Source organism: Malaclemys terrapin, chromosome 1 (assembly GCF_027887155.1).
Source record: "Malaclemys terrapin pileata isolate rMalTer1 chromosome 1, rMalTer1.hap1, whole genome shotgun sequence".
In the NCBI taxonomy this organism is placed as follows: Eukaryota; Metazoa; Chordata; order Testudines; family Emydidae; genus Malaclemys; species Malaclemys terrapin.
The window spans coordinates 289,960,024-289,979,747 of NC_071505.1; the positions used below are offsets into that span (position 1 = coordinate 289,960,024).

The window sequence follows — 19,724 nt, forward strand, 5'->3', positions numbered from 1 at the left end:
ATGTACTTATTTAGTGCAGTACCCGAGGCTACATTTTAGACCACTCCAGGCGTCGCTGGTTTCAGTGTAGCTACCAAACTGCTACCATGTGGATGTGGTCCTTATGATTCTTTCCCCGGTTCTTGCCTTACTCAGTTGGTGGCAGTACCCAATGATAGTTTGTGGGGGCATCCTGTTCTCACAGGATGACCCATCCATTGAAGAGGTTCAACAAGGACAAGTGCAGAGTCCTGCAGTTAGGATGGAAGAATCCCATTCATTGTTACAGACTAGGGACTGAATGGCTAGGAAGCAGTTCTGCAGAAAAGGACCTAGGGGTTACAGTGGATGAGAAGCTGGATATGAGTCAACAGTGTGCCCTTCTTGCCAAGAAGGCCAACGGCATTTTGGGCTGTATAAGTAGGGGCATTGCCAGCAGATTGAGGGACGTGATCATTCCCCTCTGTTCGACATTGGTGAGGCCTCATCTGGAGTAGTGTGTCCAGTTTTGAGCCCCACGCTACAAGAAGGATGTGGAAAAATTGGAAAGAGTCCAGTGGAGGGCAACAAAAATGATTAGGGGGCTGGAGCACATGACTTATGAGGAGAGGCTGAAGGAACTGGGATTGTTTAGTCTGCAGAAGAGAAGAATGAGGGGGGATTTTATAGCTGCTTTCAGCTACCTAAAAGGGGATTCCAAAGGGGATGGATCTAGACTGTTCTCAGTGGTACCTGATGACAGAACAAGGAGTAATGGTCTCAAGTTGCAGTGGGGGAAGTTTAGGTTGGATATTAGGAAAAACTTTTTCACTAGGAGGGTGATGAAGCACTGGAATGGATTACCTAGGGAGGTAGTGGAATCTCCTTTCTTAGAGGTTTTTGAGGTCAGGCTTGACAAAACCCTGGCTGGGATGATTTAGTTGGGAATAGGTCCTGCTTTGAGCAGGGGGTTGGACTAGATGACCTCTTGAGGTCCCTTTTAACCCTGCTATTCTATGATTCACTGTCCTGCCCATCGCTGTCCCCAGTCTTAGATGCATCAGCAGTAGGCTAGGGAGCTCACTTGGGTCCTCTCAGAACTCAAGGCCTTTGGTCCCCGGAAGAGCTGTCTCTACACATCACTGTTAAGGAGCTCAGGACAGTCCGCCTGGCTTGTCAGGCATTTCAGCCTCATGTTACAGGCACAAATGTATCTGTTCTAATATACAATACGACAGCCATGTTCTATATTCCTGTTCTATATCATGATATAGAGCAGGGAGGCAGTTCAGTTGTGGGATCTTTGCTTAGCCCACTTGATTCACCTAGAGGCCTCCTACATACCAGAAGCACAAAAGGAGTTAGCAGATCACCTCAGCAGATCCTTCTCAGATTGGCATGAATGGTCCCTTCACCTAGATGTCATGAAGCTTGTTTTCCAGCAGTCGGGGACTCCCCAGATCAATTTGTGACAAGACACAACAGGAAGTGTCACCAGTTCTGCTTTCTGGGTCATAGCTTTGGGTCACACTCAGATGCTTTTGTTCTTCCATGGATGGGTCATCTTCCTATTCTGCTTGTGCACAAGGTCCTGCTGAAGATCAAGCTGGACTGAGCGCGGGTCATTCTGGCTTGGCCCCAACACCATTGGTTTGCCACTTTGCTGGACCTCTCAGTAATGTTACCAGTCCCGCTGATCTCTGAGGACCATAGTCATTGTCTGCTCCACCTGAACCTTTGATCCCTCTACCTGATGGCCCAGAAGCTCCATGGCTAAACCTTGCAGAACTAGCCTGCTTGGAGCAGGTCCATGAGATTCTATTAGGAAGCAGAAAGCCCTCTGCCAGGGCCACTTAACTGGCAAAATGGAAGCGGTTCTCTAGCTCATCTTCTCAGAAGTGTTTCATCTACGCGATTGTCACTGCCATTCATTCTAGAGTATTTACAACACTTAAAACAGCAAGGTTTAACCATGTCGTCCATTAGAGTCCACCTGGCAGCGGTCTCTACTTTTCACCCTTGGGTGAATGGCCAATCCATTTTTTCAAGCAATATTGCTAACTGTTTCCTTAAGGGCCTTGAGGTTGTACAACAGTTAGTCCCGCTCTGGGATCTTGACCTGGTTTTATCTAAGCTTACGAGCCCCTCGTTTGAGCTGCTGGCATCTTGCTTGCTGCTATAACTCTCCTGGAAGATGGCCGCCTTAGTGGCCGTTACTTCGACCAGAGGGTTTCGGAAATCTGTACCCGCACTTCAGAGCCACCATGCATGGTATCCTTTAAGGATAAGGTGCAGTTGCGTTCTTACCCAGTTTTCCTTCCAAAGGTGGTCTCCCAATTTCATAGCAATCAAACTATCTTCCTTCTAGTTTTCTGTCCGAAACCACATGCTAATGGAGAAGAGCAGATCATCTGCTCATTGGATGCTAGTTGTGCACTGCCTTTCGACACAGAAAGGACCGAACAGTTCCGGAAATCTACTGAGCTGTTCTTAGCAGTTGCAGACAGGATGAAAGTCTCCCTATCTCAGCTCAAAGAATTTCATCGTGGATCACGTCATGTATCTGCACGTGTTATGAACTAGTGGGTGTTCCCACCCCCCCATCTTTACTGCTTATTCCACAAGGTTGCAAGCATCTTCAGTAGCGTTTCTAGCACAGGTACCTATTAAGGACCTTTGCAGAGCAGTGACTTGGTTGTCAGTGCACACATTTGCTTTTCATTACGCCATCACTCAGCAGGCTAGGGATGATACCCGATTTGGTCAAGCTGTGTTGTCATCAGCATGTCAATGAACTCCACGCCCGCCACCTGTACAGCTGCATGGGAGTCGCCTAAATTGGAATGGACATGTGCAAGCACTCCAAAGAAGGAAAAACAGTTACTTACCTTCCGTAATTGTTCTTTGAGATGTGTTGCACATGTCCATTCCAAGACCGGCCTTCCTACCTTCTTTCTGGCCAACTCTGTTGAAAGGGGAACTGAAGGGATTGGGGTCGGTGGGGTCCTTTATACCAGTGCTATGGACACACTGTGCCAGAGATGACCTGACAGATATTACTGAGGGAAAATTTTCTGGCAACTGTGCTTGGAGTGCGCACACACCTACATTGGAATGGACATGTGCAACACATCTTGAAGAACAACGATTACAGAAGGTAAGTAACTGGGTTTTTTCCCCCAGCCTGTGGTCCGTGAACCTGAAGGTTCACAGACTGACTTTCAAAGGTCTCTGCACCTCCATTTGAAATTTTTTTAGGTGTCTGTAAATGAAAAAAGGTTGAAAACCAGTATCCTAGAATAGTACAACTGTCTCTGTAGGTCATAAAGGTCTTCCTTCCAGGGTGGATAAAAATCAACGATTTAAAAAAAATATTTTTTTTTATTTAAATCGGATTTTTTGATAAAATGCTTTCTGAGGAAAAAACTTACCTAAAGATAGTTTTAATTAAGGTAAATTATAGCTCAACGATCTCTCATCTTGGAATAGGAATTATAAATTCTAATTCTATAGTATCAGACAATATATTCATGTAATGTTTAAGGAAAGTTTTTGTAAACGAGTTCCAATAGTTCATGGATTAAGGACCCAATCTTATGAGGTTCCAGGGGCTTCGGTATAGTTTATTGAGGTTAATCTTTCTATCTATCCAGTGGAACTCAGTGCTCAGTCTAGAAGATACCATCAGAGATGCTTAGTTTTGCAGTTCTCAAACTGTGGATTTGTGTCTTCAGATAACATGCTTGTTAACAGCAAAAATGTTTTTAAATAAATAATATATTAAGGTGAAAAATAACAGACCTCAACCCTATTGTCCCTCTGCAAATTTGTGTACAAAGTCAATCCCTTACCTCTCTCTAAAAGTATAAAGTTTCAAAAAGTTCAGTGAATAGAAGATTGTTTGGGGCGGAATAAATTTGGACAAGGAGAAGAAGTCTGGAGATAAATGTGAGAAGGGAGGGACAGGCAGTGGAAACAAAAGTGAAACTGTTTGAGCAGCATATTTTAGAAGTCTTGAGGTCTTTCTGAGTGTAGCCTTCATTGATTTGAGATCTACCATACCATTCTCTCACTAGAAGGGAAAACCTATAATTGCAGCAGGCTGTAAAGGAGACCCAGTTTGGGAATAAAAACCATTCAAGAAATAAGTTTGCTGCTGATATTTGAAAGAGAGTCACACCAGTGAACTGGTGTAAGTCATTTAAGCACTTAGATTCAGAGGCTGTTGAAGTGATCTCACTTTTAACCGCAGTAGCTTCTTCTGCTGGTAGAAAGAATATTTTCTTCCTTTATTCATAATCTGGAAAAGAAAAACAAGCTTTCCTACTTTTTTCAGGTCCCAAATGATTTCTCAATTTGGAATGAATTAGTCCAAACAGGGAAATGAAGGTGAAGACAACTGAGTTAGCTGCAGAAACCAATATTTTAAGTTTCTCATGTTGACCTAGCTGACATAGTTGATTTGATTTTTTTTAAAGCAAATTCATTAAGTATTTTAGTTAAAAACAATTTTAACAGAAACAAACCTGATTTTAAAAAACGTGAATGTTTAACTAAATTCAAAAATTCATGTTTGTCTTGTTAAAATGTTATGTTTGCTGTTGAAGAAAAATCCAGTATACATAACGTTATTGTTTTAGTTAAATAAAACAGTTTTAAATGTCTGTCCGATGATGTTCTCCTCCTAATACAGCCTGGCAAGAAAATCCTCCAAATAGTAATGATAGGGTTACCATGTTCAAACATTTAAAAAAGAGGACACTCCACGGGGCCCTGGCCGCCCCAACTCCGCCCCTTCCCCGCTCCCACCCCCCCTGGCCCCACCCCTTCCCCACCCCCATTCAAACCCCTTCCCCAAAGTCCCTGCCCCAACTCTGCCCCCTCCTCTGAGCACCCCACATTCCCCCTCCTCCCTCCCACTTTGATCTTGGTTGGGGGTTGCGAAGTGCTTCCCTGCTCCCCACTCACCCTGCAGCCCCTGCACACACCCCCACTCCTGCAGCCTCTGTGCCCCCTGCTCCCCACTGGCCCTGGAGCCCCTGTGCCCCCTACCCCTGCAGCCTCTATGCCCCTGCCTCCCCTGCTTCTTCTCACCCTGGAGCCTCTGCACCATTTCCCCGCTCCCCCGGCAGCCTCTGCCTGGCGGGGGCTTCGGATGCTCAGCGGCGACCGGGGCAACGCGGGTCCCTGTAGCACCAGCACACGCCGCACTCCTGCCCCGTGCCGCAGCCTTCTTCCTGCCACGCGGGGTGAAGTGGCTGCAGGAAGGGTCCCCCAGTGGCCGGGGAGTCCCGGCCCGTGAGGGAAGCCCGAGCCACTGGCTGGGCCCGGCCTCCCCGTGGTCCTGCGGGCTCGGCTGGGGCACGCAGTCCGCCTGGCCTCCAGGGGGCAGCAGCGGTCCCTCCGCCGCCTTCTGTGGCTGCGCCCCCCTTCTTCCACTGCCCGAGCTCGCTACAGTGTAGCCGGGTGGCTGGGCTGTGCTGCGGACCCGGCGGGTCCTGCTAGGGCTGGGCGGACCCTGACTTATGCTACCTCCCTATTTCCCTGGACATGTCCGGTTTTTTGGCAATTCCCCCCGGACGGGGATTTGAGCACCAAAAAGCTGGACATGTCCGGGGAAATCTGGACATATGGTAACCCTAGTAATGATTAACCTGTTGAATTGGCGATAGTTCACCTCCCAGTGACTTCATAAATATCTGCTTTAGTTACCTTTTGGCAAATGAAATAACCAATCATTCATTTTCTGATATAGCCGTAAAACTAATCTGAAAAGTTTTCAAAATAAATCACTTTAAAAATGTATAGTGTGTACCTTCTAAAAAATGAAAACGCCATCTGTTTCTTAGTTGTGAAGAATATGTATTAAGGTTATAACAACCAACAAGAATACACTTTTATCTAGAAATCCATGATTAAATCGAGTCTTCCTGACTAGTGATTTAAATCACATTTTAAATCAAATCCACCCTGCTTCCAGCTTCTGATCCCATGCTTTAATCATAAGACCATTCTTCTTGCCCTAATTATCTAGAGCATAAATACATTACTATAACCTCTTGTAAAAATTGCTTCAGGTCACTTAATCTTAAACTGCATCAAAGCAAGTCAAATGTCTTTGTTTGCTTGCAGAAGGACAAATAGAAAATACAAAGCGGCCAGGAATCAAATCACTTCTGTAATGCAGTGCTGAGCACTGTTAAGCCTCTGTCCTGATCTAAACTAGTCTCAGTGCACTGATTAACTTGTTACTGAATTAAATTCAAAGCATCTTGCATCTGTATCACTTGTCACCTATGACAATCCAGAGTAATGAGCAGCTATGTCACCCTTGCCCTGCAGGCTCTGATGCCTCTCAATGCCTTGCTGAAGGAGCTCTTCTCCCCTCTTCAGCCTCCGCTGCTCACAGACAGCCTTCCAGCATGTAAGCCACACGCTGAGGGTGTGCAAGTGCAGCCTGTCAGCCACATGTTACATATTTATTTAGTACATATTTTCTTGATTACATGCTGGCTCCCACCAGCTTTTGTTATACTGCAGGGTGATTCCATCATACACGCAGTCTTAGATTTCCCCCTAGAAATGTATGTGCTGTACTGCCCAGCCCTCTCCGGGACAATACAAGCTGTAGCCTTGATCGCCTTGATCAATCAGCCCTTCAGCCCTCATATAGATTGCGCCTATCACAACACATCTTCTATTCTTCTCACATCCTGGCCTTCCTTCTCCATGTGTGACCATATCTTTATACAATAAAATCTTCCCATCTCTTTGGAGGTCAGCCGAGTGGTCATTTCAGTTCCTGTGGGTACCACTCAGCGATAGCTGCAGTCCATCAATTGTCAGTGAGCCTTGCTATATGCCTGACCCATCGCATTTTACTATGCCTGCTCTCAACGATGACATCCTGCACTGTATCTGATCACTTCGTTGGGGACTTGGGCATGGATTGAAATTCCCAGAATTCTTCTTTCCATTGCCATCTCTGTGACAGACAGTTGCTGCTTCTCTGTCTTTGTCAGTGCCTATGTTTCATTGCCATATAACATTGCTGGCAGTACTGTTGTGTTGAAGAGGCTGGCGCGTGTTGCCTTGTTGGGGGTGTGTGTGTGTGGGTTTTTTGTCCCCTTCTCTTTGTCTCCTCTCTCCCCCTCCTCCCCCCCCATTTGAGGACGTACTTGATAGAATTCAATGCGTACCAACCTGCTTTTTTTCTTTGCGAGGGTTCACCTTCCTGATTGTGGTGCATGTTAATTTCTTGGCCCAAATAGACGCATTGCTCAACTTCTTCTATTTGTTCTCCTTTGTTTGGACTTCTGGCAAGGTATCAGACTGCATAAATTTAGTTTTGGAGCGGTTAATTTTCAATCCAACTTGACTGCTTTTTGTGTTGAGTTCTCGCAGCATTTTCTGTAGTTGAATAGTATTTTTGGCAATCAACACAATATCTTCTGCGAAGCTGAGATGGTTTAAGTGCTCTCCGTTGATGTTGATTCCACCCTTACAATTCATCTGCCTCATTACCATTTTGAGGCAGGCTGTGAAGAGTTTCAGTGAAACCGTGTCTCCTTTTTGCACATATTTCTTAACTGGGATGCGAAGAGGAGTATCAAATAGTTATATCTGTAGTGCAGTTAGAATTTGCATAATAGTTTGAGACAGTTTGTCTCGATGCCCTGCTCTGCAAGAGCTTTCAACACTGCTTTGATCTCCATGCTGTTGAACGCTTTTTCATAGTTTGACAAAAGCAATACGTAAAGAGAATTTGTATTCCCTTGAGCGTTCCAATAGCTGGTTTATAGTGAAAATATGGTCCATTGTACCGAAATTCCTTCGAAAGCTTGCCTGCTCTCAGAGTCTGGACGAGCAGCAGCCGAGAGAGTCAGTTTGTTGTTTGTTTTTTGCTGAACAGCTTGTAGACGTGAGAGCAGGCATATTGGACGATAGTTCTCTAGATTTTCATGATCGCCCTTCTTGAACAGCAGAATGATATTGGACTCCTTCTAGCTAGATGGTATCTGTGATAGGTTGGGTCACAGAAACCCCCTTGGGGCTGCCAACTGATGTGCCAAGACTACTACTGCCCCTGCTTTCCCTGCTAGCTTGGGACTCCAGCACCCTGTCTTGTTGAGCCAGACACGCCAGTCTGCTCCAACACAGACCCAGAGTCCAAATCACGTACCCCAAAGCTGCAGACTTAACTGAAAGCAACTTAAGTGTTCCTGTCTTTAACACTCAGATGCCCAACTCCCAATGGGGTCCAAACCCCAAATAAATCCGTTTTACCCTGTATAAGGCTTATACAGGGTAAACTCATAAATTGTTCGCCCTCTATAGAGAGATGTGCACTGCTGTTTGGTTCCCCCCCGCCCCCCAACTCCCGCAGGTATTAATACATACTCTGGGTTAATAAGTAAAAAAGTGATTTTATTAGATCCAGAAATAGGATTTAAGTGGTTCCAAGTAGTAACAGACAGAACAAAGTGAATTACCTAGCAAAATAAAATAAAACACACAAGTCTAAGCCTAGTACAGTAATAAAACTGAATACAGATTAAATATCACCCTCAGAGATGTTTCAATAAGTTTCTTTCACAGACTGGACACCTTCCTAGTCTGGGCACAATCCTTTCCCCTGGTACAGCCCTTGTTCCAGCTCAGATGGTAGCTAGGGGATTTCTCATGATGGCCGCTCCCTTTGTTCTGTTCCACCCTCTTGTATATCTTTTGCATAAGGCGGGAATCCTTTGTCCCTCTCTGGGTTCCCACCCCTTCTCCTAAATGGAAAAACACCAGGTTAAAGATGGATTCCAGTTCAGATGACATGATCACATGTCACTGTAAGACTTCATTACCCACTTGCCAGCACACGTGTATACAGGAAGATTTGCAAGTAAAACAGAGCCATCTACAGTCAATTGTCCTGGTTAATGGGAGCCATCAAGATTCCAAACCACAATTAATGACCCAGACTTTGCATAATTACAATAAGCCCTTAGTTATTTCGTATTTCTAGTTTCAGGTACAAGAATGATACATTCATACAAACAGAATGAACACATTCAGTAGATTATCAGCTTTGTAATGATACCTTACAAGAGACCTTTTGCATGAAGCATATTCCAGTTACATTATATTTACACTCATTAGCATATTTTTCTAAAATCCTGTAGAGTGCAACGTCACAGTATCTTCTGCATTTTCTAGTAACGGCTAAATCTCTGAGCAAGGGTTTCCCAGGGATCTTGGTCTCCAGCTCTTATTTCGATTCAGTCCATCTGTGGCTTTTTCTTCCTTCATTTGGTGAACTGAATGTCTAACTTCGCTGACAAGGACTGGGAGTGCATGCTCAATGTCTGAATTGTTCGTACTGGGATATTTATCTGAGACGCAAACGTTTCGGTGTAGAGATCTTTGCACACTGCTTCCATCTCTGTTATGTCAATTACCGGTTTTCCATCCCCGTTCTTCAGCGCCATTATTGTTGACTTGTACAGTGTCAATTCCCTTTTGCGTATTTTGAGGCTTCTGCGATCTTTAGCCATCTTTAAGAGTCTTTCATTTTGGTACTTCTCAAAGTCCTCCTTTAGATGTCATCTTATCAACTTGCAGAGGAGGGAGTATTCAAGTTTGTCACCTTCATTTCGCTTCCTATTCCTCCGCTTCTCTAGCAAGTTCTGCGTTTCCTCTGAGATTCTTCCCTTCGCTCTTTTTGGCCTTTCTTTCTCAGCTAATTTCACACATTGTCTCAACTTATCAGTCAAGTTTTTACAATCTTCATCGCAGTTATCTATAAGACTCCAGTCTTCCTTGAAAATGTTCACTTTCAAGATTGCCTCGTCCAATATTTTTGGCTGCTGTCTCTGATTCGCCATCTGTAGCGCTTTCTTCTCCGCCCTTTCGTTGAAGTTGAGACGTGCTCTGAGCAAGCAACTACTGGAGTGATGTGATGGTACTACTAAGTTGTCTTGTACAATGCGCCACTTATTGATCAGAACATAGTCAATCGCCGCCGCCGCCTTTGCATTGGGCGCAATCCATGTCCACCTCCTCTTGGCTGCCTTCTTAAATCAGGTGTTACCAATGAACATTTCTTTCATCTCCTCCAGAGTTGCCAGTTGCTCTCCTCATGGCTTTTGTTCGCCAATGCCATACCTTCCAATGAACTTTTCACCTTCTTTCCTTCTTGGCTTTGAAATCTCCCATCACAATTGTGTATGTGGACTTTTGAGCAAGGGTTTCCTCAAGCTCTTGATAGAATTCTTCCACATCATCTTTACTTGTGCTTGTGAGAACATGATCTGAATAATCTTGAGGGTGCTGTTCTTGTTCAGTTGGAGGTGTAGCACTCTGATGTGCTATGACTTGAATTTGCAGGAGATGATTTTTTGAACACCATTCCTTATTGATGATGAAGCAGATTCCTCCAATGGTTCTCGCGCCTTTTCCTTTTCCCAACACTTTTGTCTCTCCACTTCACTTCCATCTCCTTTCTTCGTCATATTTCGCAGAGACCAATGATGTCGCAGGCTGTCCTTGCCTTCTCCTCCATCAGGTGGTTGATCGAATCATCTCTCGTGAGTGTCCTGCAGTTATAGGTGCACACTGAGAGGGCAGTCCTTTTTCTGGCCTCTGAGATTAACAGCCTCTTGTCGACTGAACTCCCCACCACTCTGATAGAATGGATCGAGGAGTACATAAGGAGTTGGGTCCCATTTATTCGTGGTGTTTTTGCCATTTCTTCATCCACCCGCTGGCTATGCAGTCAGTGGTGCATTTACATCCTCAACTTAGCTAGCACCCAATCTCAAGAAGGACAGCTGTCCTCTCCCTGGGTTGGTAGTCTGACGCCTTAATAGCATGTTTGAACCTACTGAAGAATACACTCCGCTGTCCTCACTGTCAGACAAGCCAGGGTTACTGCTGCGCCACTTTGAGGCATTGAAGTAGGATTTTGCAGCAGTGTACAAGCTATATATGGTCTGTTTATTTCTTTAATAGAAATAATACACGCACAGCTTGCCTCCCCAATGGAATTTCCCAGACACATCAGTTTAAACACACTGGATTAAATAAAACAATAGAACAGCAACCCCCAAAAATAGTGCTCCACAGCAAAGAGACAAACAGGAGAACTCCAAAGGGTAAAAAATTCCAACAGCAAGCACTGGCAGAAGGAGCCTGAAATCAGTTTGATTACTTCTGCTGCACTTAAAATGCTCTCTTTAGAGATTTTAAGTGAGTATAAGTAATGAAGCATAGTGATCATAATGGTTACAAGATAAAATGCTACTGATGCCTAACTTAACAAATTATGTTAAATTCAAAGCAAAGTTCTTACCACGTTTCCAGCAGTCTTACTGACTGAACTCTTTAGGTCACGGCCTCTTCTCCAGTCCAACGGTTGCTTCCTTTATTCCTTCAGATGCAGTGAATTGATGGCCAGAGAGAGAGGCTGAGGCCTGGGGGTGTTTGTTCCTCCTTTTTATGGTTTCAGTGCCCCACCCCCTTTGAAAAACATTTCCAGCTAGGTACCAGGAGACGCACAATATTTGGCGATAGGTGTTACCTGCTGCATTCTTCTCCACAGTTTGAGCTTCCTTTGTTTTCCCTTCTAGCTCAATGACTCTGTTTACTGTTTAAATGCAAATTAAGCAGAATGCACATTCCTTTGTTTAGGACAGACTTGTTTGGCATATGTTAATACAATAGATCCTCAGGGTTACTAACACCAGAGTGATGAACTGACCAGTCAACCACACACCTCATTTGGAACTGGAAGTACACTTTTTGAAAGAACAATCATAACATTTTGTTCAGAGTTACAAACATTTCAGAGCTATGAACCATCTCTTCATTCCTGCGGTGTTCATAACTGAGGTTCTACTGTAATACTATACACTGGAATCTTATAACTTCACATACAATGTTGCCACATATATTTTATCAGGACGGTATTGACCAGCAAATTGAGTTTTTTCAAATGATGCCTTAGAAGGCATATCTTTTATAAAGATGATTACAGTAGTGTGTAGAGTGTGAATACAGAGTATATTCAGTCACAGTCACCATAAATGGTAAGTGTACATTTTGATTTCTCACATTCACAAGTACAAAATCTTTTCTACAGAGACCTTGGCTATGAAAGGACTGACCTTGAATTGTTTAGGGAAGAAAGAAGAAGCATACGAATTTGTTCGTAAAGGACTTCGTAATGACGTAAAGAGTCATGTCTGTATCCTTTCTAATGGTATAACCTTTTTTTATACTGGTTGTCTTTATTTTGCACAAGTAGTTCTTATGTTGGGTATCAGAGGTCCAGTGTGTGGTTGGTTTGGTTGGTGGGTTTCCATAAAGTGGCCTTTTGATACATATCTTCTTTTCTTTAAAACAAACCTTATTTTATATTGTGAAAGAAAAGTAGTAAGAAATGTTTCCCCTGTAAAAATTGCAAGGTAACTGCATTATGAAAAGGGAGAGAACTTGATGGCAAAAATTCTGTTTCAGGTAGATGCAGGACACTGCAAAGCCGTCCTACTCTTTGTTTAAAAACAAATAAAAATATCCTTTGCTGAATAAAATAAAAACAAGGGTTTTTTAAAATGTTTTTCCCCCCATTTGGATGCCTTCTCCCACTTTATTGTGGGCATTTCATTGTTAAATGTTTGCTGCAAATTGGAAGTTGTGCATATAAAATCATCAGTGCGTTCTTTTAAAGGGTCATTTGCTTGTATGGTACAAGAAATCAGGATTTGGTCAATTTTTCAATGCTACAGCAAAAGTAGACCGTACTATAAAGTAGTGGTGGTTAGAATTTGACTAGATGGATGCATGTAACAATGAAACCTTGGGAGACAACGTTCTTCATGGTGAGCAAAATCTTTTTAACTGCCATAGAGTTTTAAGAATACCAGCTATAAAACAGAAGATAGCTTGTCCACACAGACATAATGTATGGTAAGCTGGGATGTGACTGTACGGCGCACTAGCGTGATGTGCAGTGAAAGTTCTGTAGTGCGCTTTCATGTACAATGTGGAACTTCTAGGGCCTTGCAGGTTACTTTTTAGTGAGCTGTACGTTCACACTCTGGCTTGACATACACGAAGTCTCTGTGTGGACAAGCTCTACCTTGTTACAGCTTCTGCATTTATTTAGATCTGTTCAGTGCTCTATCTCGGGCTTTGATATAAACAAAAGTTGATAACAGAACAAGCCTAACCAAGCTTTTGTCCAAAGATCATAAATAAAAACCAGAAAATTGTCTACCCAAACCAATTTTCCCCCTTCCCTATCCTAAGGGAAATCCATTTTTCACTGAAATAGGGAAATGTTATCCATAGTCACTCTCAGTTGCACTGAATTTCTTCAGGCAATCTCATTATTTTTATAAACAAAACTAAGACATGAGTCTTTTATCTTGTTTGGCTGGCATTTGTATGCTACCTTTTTTTATCTATCCCTGCACTTTTCAACCCTCAAAGAATAAATAACCAATACACCTCTACCCCGATATAACACGACCCGATATAACACAAATTCAGATATAATGCGGTAAAGCAGTGCTCCGGGGGGGCAGGGCTGCGCACTCCGGTGGATCAAAGCAAGTTTGATATAACGCGGTTTCACCTATAACGCAATAAGATTTTTGGCTTCCAAGGACAGCATTATATGGAGGTAGAGGTGTAGATTTGTCCTTTTATTCCACTAATCATTTGTTGTAGCATGAAATAAAAATATGTAATTAAAAAACTTTTCAGTTGTATTTCTTTCAGTGTATACGTGCCATCCTGGAAATGAAATTGAGATAAATATATATATTTTTTTAAGAGTTGAAAAATTCTAACGGAGCTTTAGTTAAGTTTTCCCTCTCCCCACAACTCTCACTTGGTTCAGAATTTTCATTCCTTGATCTTGCATTCCCCAATCTAAAGAGTTTTTGGTTCCTAAACACAGTGAGATTAAATTGGGGTGAGAGCAGTAACAACCACATATACTGTTGGTTACTTGCCATCTTGCCTAACCACCACTGTTAATTTGAACTGACAGAAGTTTTGATTACAGGCAGAGTTGCCCATAAGTTACTGCACTTCTCTAGCATTTCTGCTCTTCAACCTACTCTATACAAATTTTGCTTTTGGTATCAATTTCCATGAATTCCTCTCCTTGACTTTCAGTCAAGTCTTTCATTTGTTTATTTCATGGACTTTGCTGCCTCATTTTCCATTGCCTCAGATGTGTCAGTAGGGCTTTGGTTGCTAAAATCTCCGGTTTCATTGCCTGTTAGGCATCAATGTTAGTTTTTGCCTCTACCTCTTTATTCAGAACTTCAGAGGTCATCCACTGCTTCAGCCCCTCAGAAGGAAGAAAGCAGCTCTGTTCAGCAGAGTTGCTTAATTTCAGCTGCTGGGAAGTCAAGGGAGCAGGGTAATGGCTATTACTTGAGCATGTGAGAGCTCTGTAGTTCTTCTGTTGCAAATACATTGCTACTGCAGTAACTCTGTGGCAGGATCTAACTCTTTCCTGGGTTTCTAGAAATTTAAATTGACACCAATCCAAGAATCTAAGAGCCAGATCTGAGCACTGCCTCAGCCATTGAACCACAGACCGAGTAGGATTGTCATGTGCTTGTACCCTATGTTGGAGTAGCTTACTGAGAGCATGGCAGATGCCCCATATTGTTACAACAGTCTTAAGGCAGTTGAATGGTAAGTAATCACTCGTAGAGTTCCCAATATCTTTCCCTATTGTACAAAAAGACCACTGGTCATGACCAGTGATGAGCTGCCGAAATCTTAACCGATTCCCTATAAAAAGTTCTGATTTAAGGGACGTGCCACAGTATGTATTTTTTTTGGTACCTTTCTCCATCAGAAGTGGCAATGCATTGAGTCATTGAGAGTCATACTTAACCATAAAAAATACGTCCGTATTTTCCCTGGAGGAATTTTAAAAATTCCTCCCGGACGGCGATTTAAGAACCAAAAAGCCTGACATGTCCGGGAAAATACAGATGGTAACCCTACCTAAAATTCTGGGGCGGGCTGCAGACAGGGGCGTGGGGCAGGGCTGGCTGGAGACAAGGGGGTGTGGGTCTGGCTGGAGATGGGTGTGTGAGGCTGGCTGGCTTCGAGCAGGGGGCAGGGGTTGGCTGCGGGCAGGGAGTGCGGGACTGGTGCGGGCAGGGCAGGGGGTGCAGCAGGGACTGGCTGAGGCAGGGTGGCAGGTACTCACAGGGAGAGCAGCTCGGAGCAGCCCAGGCCCAGCAGAGTAGCTAGGGACCTACCAGGCAGCAGCGGGAGCCCCAGGGCCAGGGGTTGGGGGAGCAGCAGCAGCAACATGGCCCCCGCAGCGCCCCCGGTGGCCAGAGGAGGAATTACATCACTTCCCGGCAGGAGCCCATCAAAGCTGCAGCACCCCCTCGCAGGGAAGTGGGTTAACCGGTTCTAAAACTGCTTCAAAATTTAACAACCGGTTCGCGCGAACTGGTGTGAACCGACTCCAGCTCACCACTGGTCATGACTAGGGTGAAGACTAGAATTGCATACAAACCAAGACATCACCAGTCTGGCAGGTAGGATATTCTGTGACTGTCTGGTGACAGCTTGTACTGTTATAAATCCTGGGTCTCATAGTACCTGTGGCATATCTATACAGTTTTGTCTGAGTCAGTTTGAGTGAATTTTGAGGTACCAATAGAAGAAAGCGCAGTATAGGGGATTTCTGTCTCTGAACTGCTGCCAGGCCAGAGAAGCCAGGAGGTCCTGTCAACCATTGCCAATTGGACTTTCATATGCCACCACTCAAACTGTAGTTAGTGTTAGGGTGACCAGACGTCCCGATATCAAGCAGTTTCTCCCGCGTCCTGACCAAAGTACGGTCGGGACGCCATTTGTCCCGATATTTTGTTTTGGGAGTGTTTCTCTCCCCGCCCCCGCCTTGTTGCTTAGGCAGGGGGAGCACCTTTTCAATTGTTACTTTCACCCGGCACGTCCGGGTCTCGGCGGCACTTCGGCGGTGGGTCCTTTAGTCGCCGACGGTCTTCGGCAGCTTTTCGGCGACAGGTACTTTCTTCTTTGGCAGCAAGGTTTATTACCCGCCGCCGGAATGTTGCCAAAGACCGTCGGTGACTGAAGGACCCTCCACCGAAGTGCTGCTGAAAACTCGGACGGGTGAGTGTAACAATTGAAAAGGCACTCCCCCGGCGGCGGTCCCAATATTTTGGAATTCTCATCTGGTCACTCTAGTTAGTATGCATGCATCTAAATTTGGATGGGGAGCCTGCATTCAGGGATTCCATACCCAGAACTCTTGGCCTCCCCAAGACTAGCAGCTGCATCATCCAATGGTTGTAGAGATGAATGGTAGTCCTGTGTGCACTAAGGACTTTCAGAGACGTGGTATCCCAAAGGATTGTCCGTTTGAATCAGAATCATTTGGTTGTATCCTTCATAAATAGGAGGTATTAGGTTGTGCTTCCTGTGTCAGGAAGGGTGGGAGTGGACTTTTTCCTATGTGATATGATGTTCCTGGTGGTCATGTACTTGGCAGAACACCACAATTGCAGATTCTATTGATCTATGATAGATCCTCACGAGTGGTCTCTGAATTAAGGACTTATCTGGTGGAGAACATCAAAGGTGAATATATTCCCCACTTACATCATGGTAGTGACTTTTCATTGTAGAATGAGTGAGCTTCCGGTCTAGTGTCTGACCTACTTCATGCCAAGTTAGCCAAGATTTGTGTGTCTGATTTGTGATAGAGTTCCACTTCTAAGAGCCTGTTCTGCCAACAGTCTTCCAAAACTTATGTACTCATTTCAGTGAGGCTGTTCTTAGTGTACTTTATCTTAATACACCTGTACCCCGATATAACACGACCCGATATAACACTAATTCGGACATAATGCAGTAAAGCAGCGCTCCGGCAGATCAAAGCAAGTTTGATATACCGTGGTTTCACCTATAACGGGGTAAGATTTTTTTGCTCCTGAGAACAGCGTTATATCGGGGTAGAGGTGTAATTTTCTTAAGGTTCTGCTTGGAGCAGATTGCTTAGATCAATGTGATTATACTAAGAGGACCATGTTTTGTATTTTGCCTGATTTGTGTATTTTGCATTGTTATGATCTGACTGGCCATGTAGTGCTCATTCAGTCTGAGGAAGGGTGGCTCAACTCTGGGGTTTCTATTTTACTCAAAGCAGCCAGCTGATCCTTGCTCAATACATTTTACAAAGCGCTGTGTTGCTTGGATTCTTCTTTCATGCAAGAATCCAACTTTAGGTTCTTAGTTCTGCAGAACCTGTTTCTGAAGTACAAGGGAGTCCTCTGCTCTGCCTCTCCAGCCCCCACCTACTGGTTTTGCCTCTTACTTAGGTTAGAGAAATTTAAGTTTTTCTGTTTTGGACTCTTTCTGCAGGCCTTTAAGTATTTAAGCCTGTTTTCTGTGGGATGTATTACACTGTTAACCTCCTTACTCTTTTTACTTGCTGGGGTTATGTTTGTACTTTGTCCTGGGACATCACAGGAACTTCTTTCTTTGGGAGTTGATTCCCAGAGAATGTGAAATTACTTACCTTGTAATTCTGTTTCTCTGAATATATTCTGGCAAGATGCTTGTTCACCCTCCCTCTTCAGCATCAGAGTTTGTACAGGGTATTTATTTTTTACACTTAGTTGTATTCTACCATTTTAAGGCATTTTTCAATCTTTGTTTTGTGTGATGAGCTAACTTTTTTTTGTGGGGGGTGGGGGAAACAGTTACTTCCCACTCAAAGAAAATTAGACAGAATTCAGAGAACTCCCACCCCTTCACAAGCAGTAGTCTGTCCTCCTCCACAAGCCATTTGTAACGCCTTTTGCAATCAACAAAATGGTTACATAAAGGTACTGCTACCTCAATCCCACAATACTTTGATATGGTGTGCATGAGGCAATTTTTGAGTTGTAGACCAAAATAGTTGAGAATTACTAATCTAGAGGATGCTATATCAATGAGCAGTGTCAACTTGAGAGTTCTAAAGAATTAAAACAGTTTGACAAGGTTTGTTCCTTTATTTGCTAGGATTGTGAAGTTTAATGACTGAAGTGATCATACCAGATTATGTAATTGGATTTTTTTTAGATTATTTCGTAGTATCATGCCTTGAGTTCAAAGATTTTCACAGGATAAGAGAGGAAGGGGCACTTAAGGGAGAAAAATGCAAATCCTCACTCAAGATCACTGATGTCTCAAAGCTAGAAGAAACCTGAGGTACTACAGTGCTGACAGTCAGACTTGGTCAGCTGGAGATGCACACATATTGAAAGATTTCTTCGTTGAATAAACTATACCGCTTTCTCATTTAACACAGCGGTTACCAGACTAGTTAGATGATACTTTATATTAAGTTTTGACTTGATATGATTATCTCTTATTTTTAGTAAAACTGTTAACTTTAGGTCAGGGGTTCTCAAACTGGGGGTCTCAAGGCATCGCAAGGTTATTAGATGGGGAGGTCATGAGCTGTCAGCTTCCACCCCAACCTCCACTTTGCCTCCAGCATTTATAATGGTGTTAAATATATTTTAAAAAGTGTTTTTAATTTATAAGGGGGTGTCAAGGCTGCTTCCCCACTTTGAACTTTAGGGTACAAATGTGGGGGCCTGCATGAAAACTTCTAAGCTTAACTACCAGCTTAGATCTGGTCTGCTGCCACCACTCCCAAAATGCTAATTTGCTTCCCTGGGTAGCCTTGAGAGACTCTTCACCAATTCCCTGGTGAATACAAATCCAAATCCCTTGGATCTTAAAACAAGAAGAAATTAAACATCCCCCTCCTTTCTCCCACCAACTCCTGGTGGATCAAGATCCAACCCCTTTGGTTCTAAAAACAAGGAAAAAATCAATCAGGTTCTTAAAAAGAAGGCTTTTAATTAAAGGAAAAGGTAAAAATCATCTCTGTAAAATCAGGAGGGAAAATAACTTTACAGGGTAATCAAACTTAAAGAGCGCAGAGGAATCCCCTCTAGCCTTAGGTTCAAAGTTACAGCAAACAGAGATGAAACACTCTAGCAAAAAGGTACATTTACAAGTTGAGAAAACAAAGACAAAAACTAACATGCCTTGCCTGGCTGTTTACTTACAAGTTGGAAATATGAGAGACTTGTTCAGAAAGATTTGGAGAGCCTGGATTGATGTCTGGTCCCTCGCAGTCCCAAGAGCGAACAACCCCCAAAACAAAGAGCACAAACAAAAGCCTTCCCCCCACCAAGATTTTAAAGTATCTTGTCCCCTTATTGGTCCTTTGGGTCAGATGTCAGCCAGGTTACCTGAGCTTCTTAACCCTTTACAAATAAAAGGATTTTGGAGTCTCTGGCCAGGAGGAATTTTATAGTATTGTACACAGGAAGGCTGTTACCCTTTCCTTTATAGTTATGACGGGGGGTCCCACATAGAGGCTTGCTATGAAAGGGGTCACCAGTACAAAAGTTTGAGAACCACTGCTTTAGGTTATTTGGCTCTTAAAACTGTTACAGTGTAATTTACTGCAGTTTTCTTGGAGTTAAAAAATCTCCTGACCTGTAGCCTTCCTTCAGAAGTACAAGACAGTGGCTTGCCCATCCTCAGCATTCCAATTAAGGTTGTAAATACACACTAAATAACCCTGCTAGCAATAAAGGAGGACAAGAAAATGTATAGCATAAAGATTAAGAGTAAGCAAACCTAAATAGCATGGAAGATTCTCAGAGAGAAAGAGAAATCTAGTTTCTTGGTCAGTATAA

The 19,724-nt window shown here is 43.6% G+C and overlaps 1 protein-coding gene across 2 annotated transcripts in view; it reads left to right on the forward strand.

Annotated features, from left to right (window-relative positions):
* Positions 1-19,724, forward strand: part of NAA16 (N-alpha-acetyltransferase 16, NatA auxiliary subunit) — a 100,861-nt gene that overhangs the window by 21,332 nt on the left and 59,805 nt on the right. For both annotated transcript variants that reach the window (XM_054013926.1, XM_054013908.1), the window contains exon 3: positions 12,089-12,193. In XM_054013926.1, the coding sequence (XP_053869901.1) occupies positions 12,089-12,193 (105 nt within the window). The remainder of the gene's footprint in view (positions 1-12,088; positions 12,194-19,724) is intronic.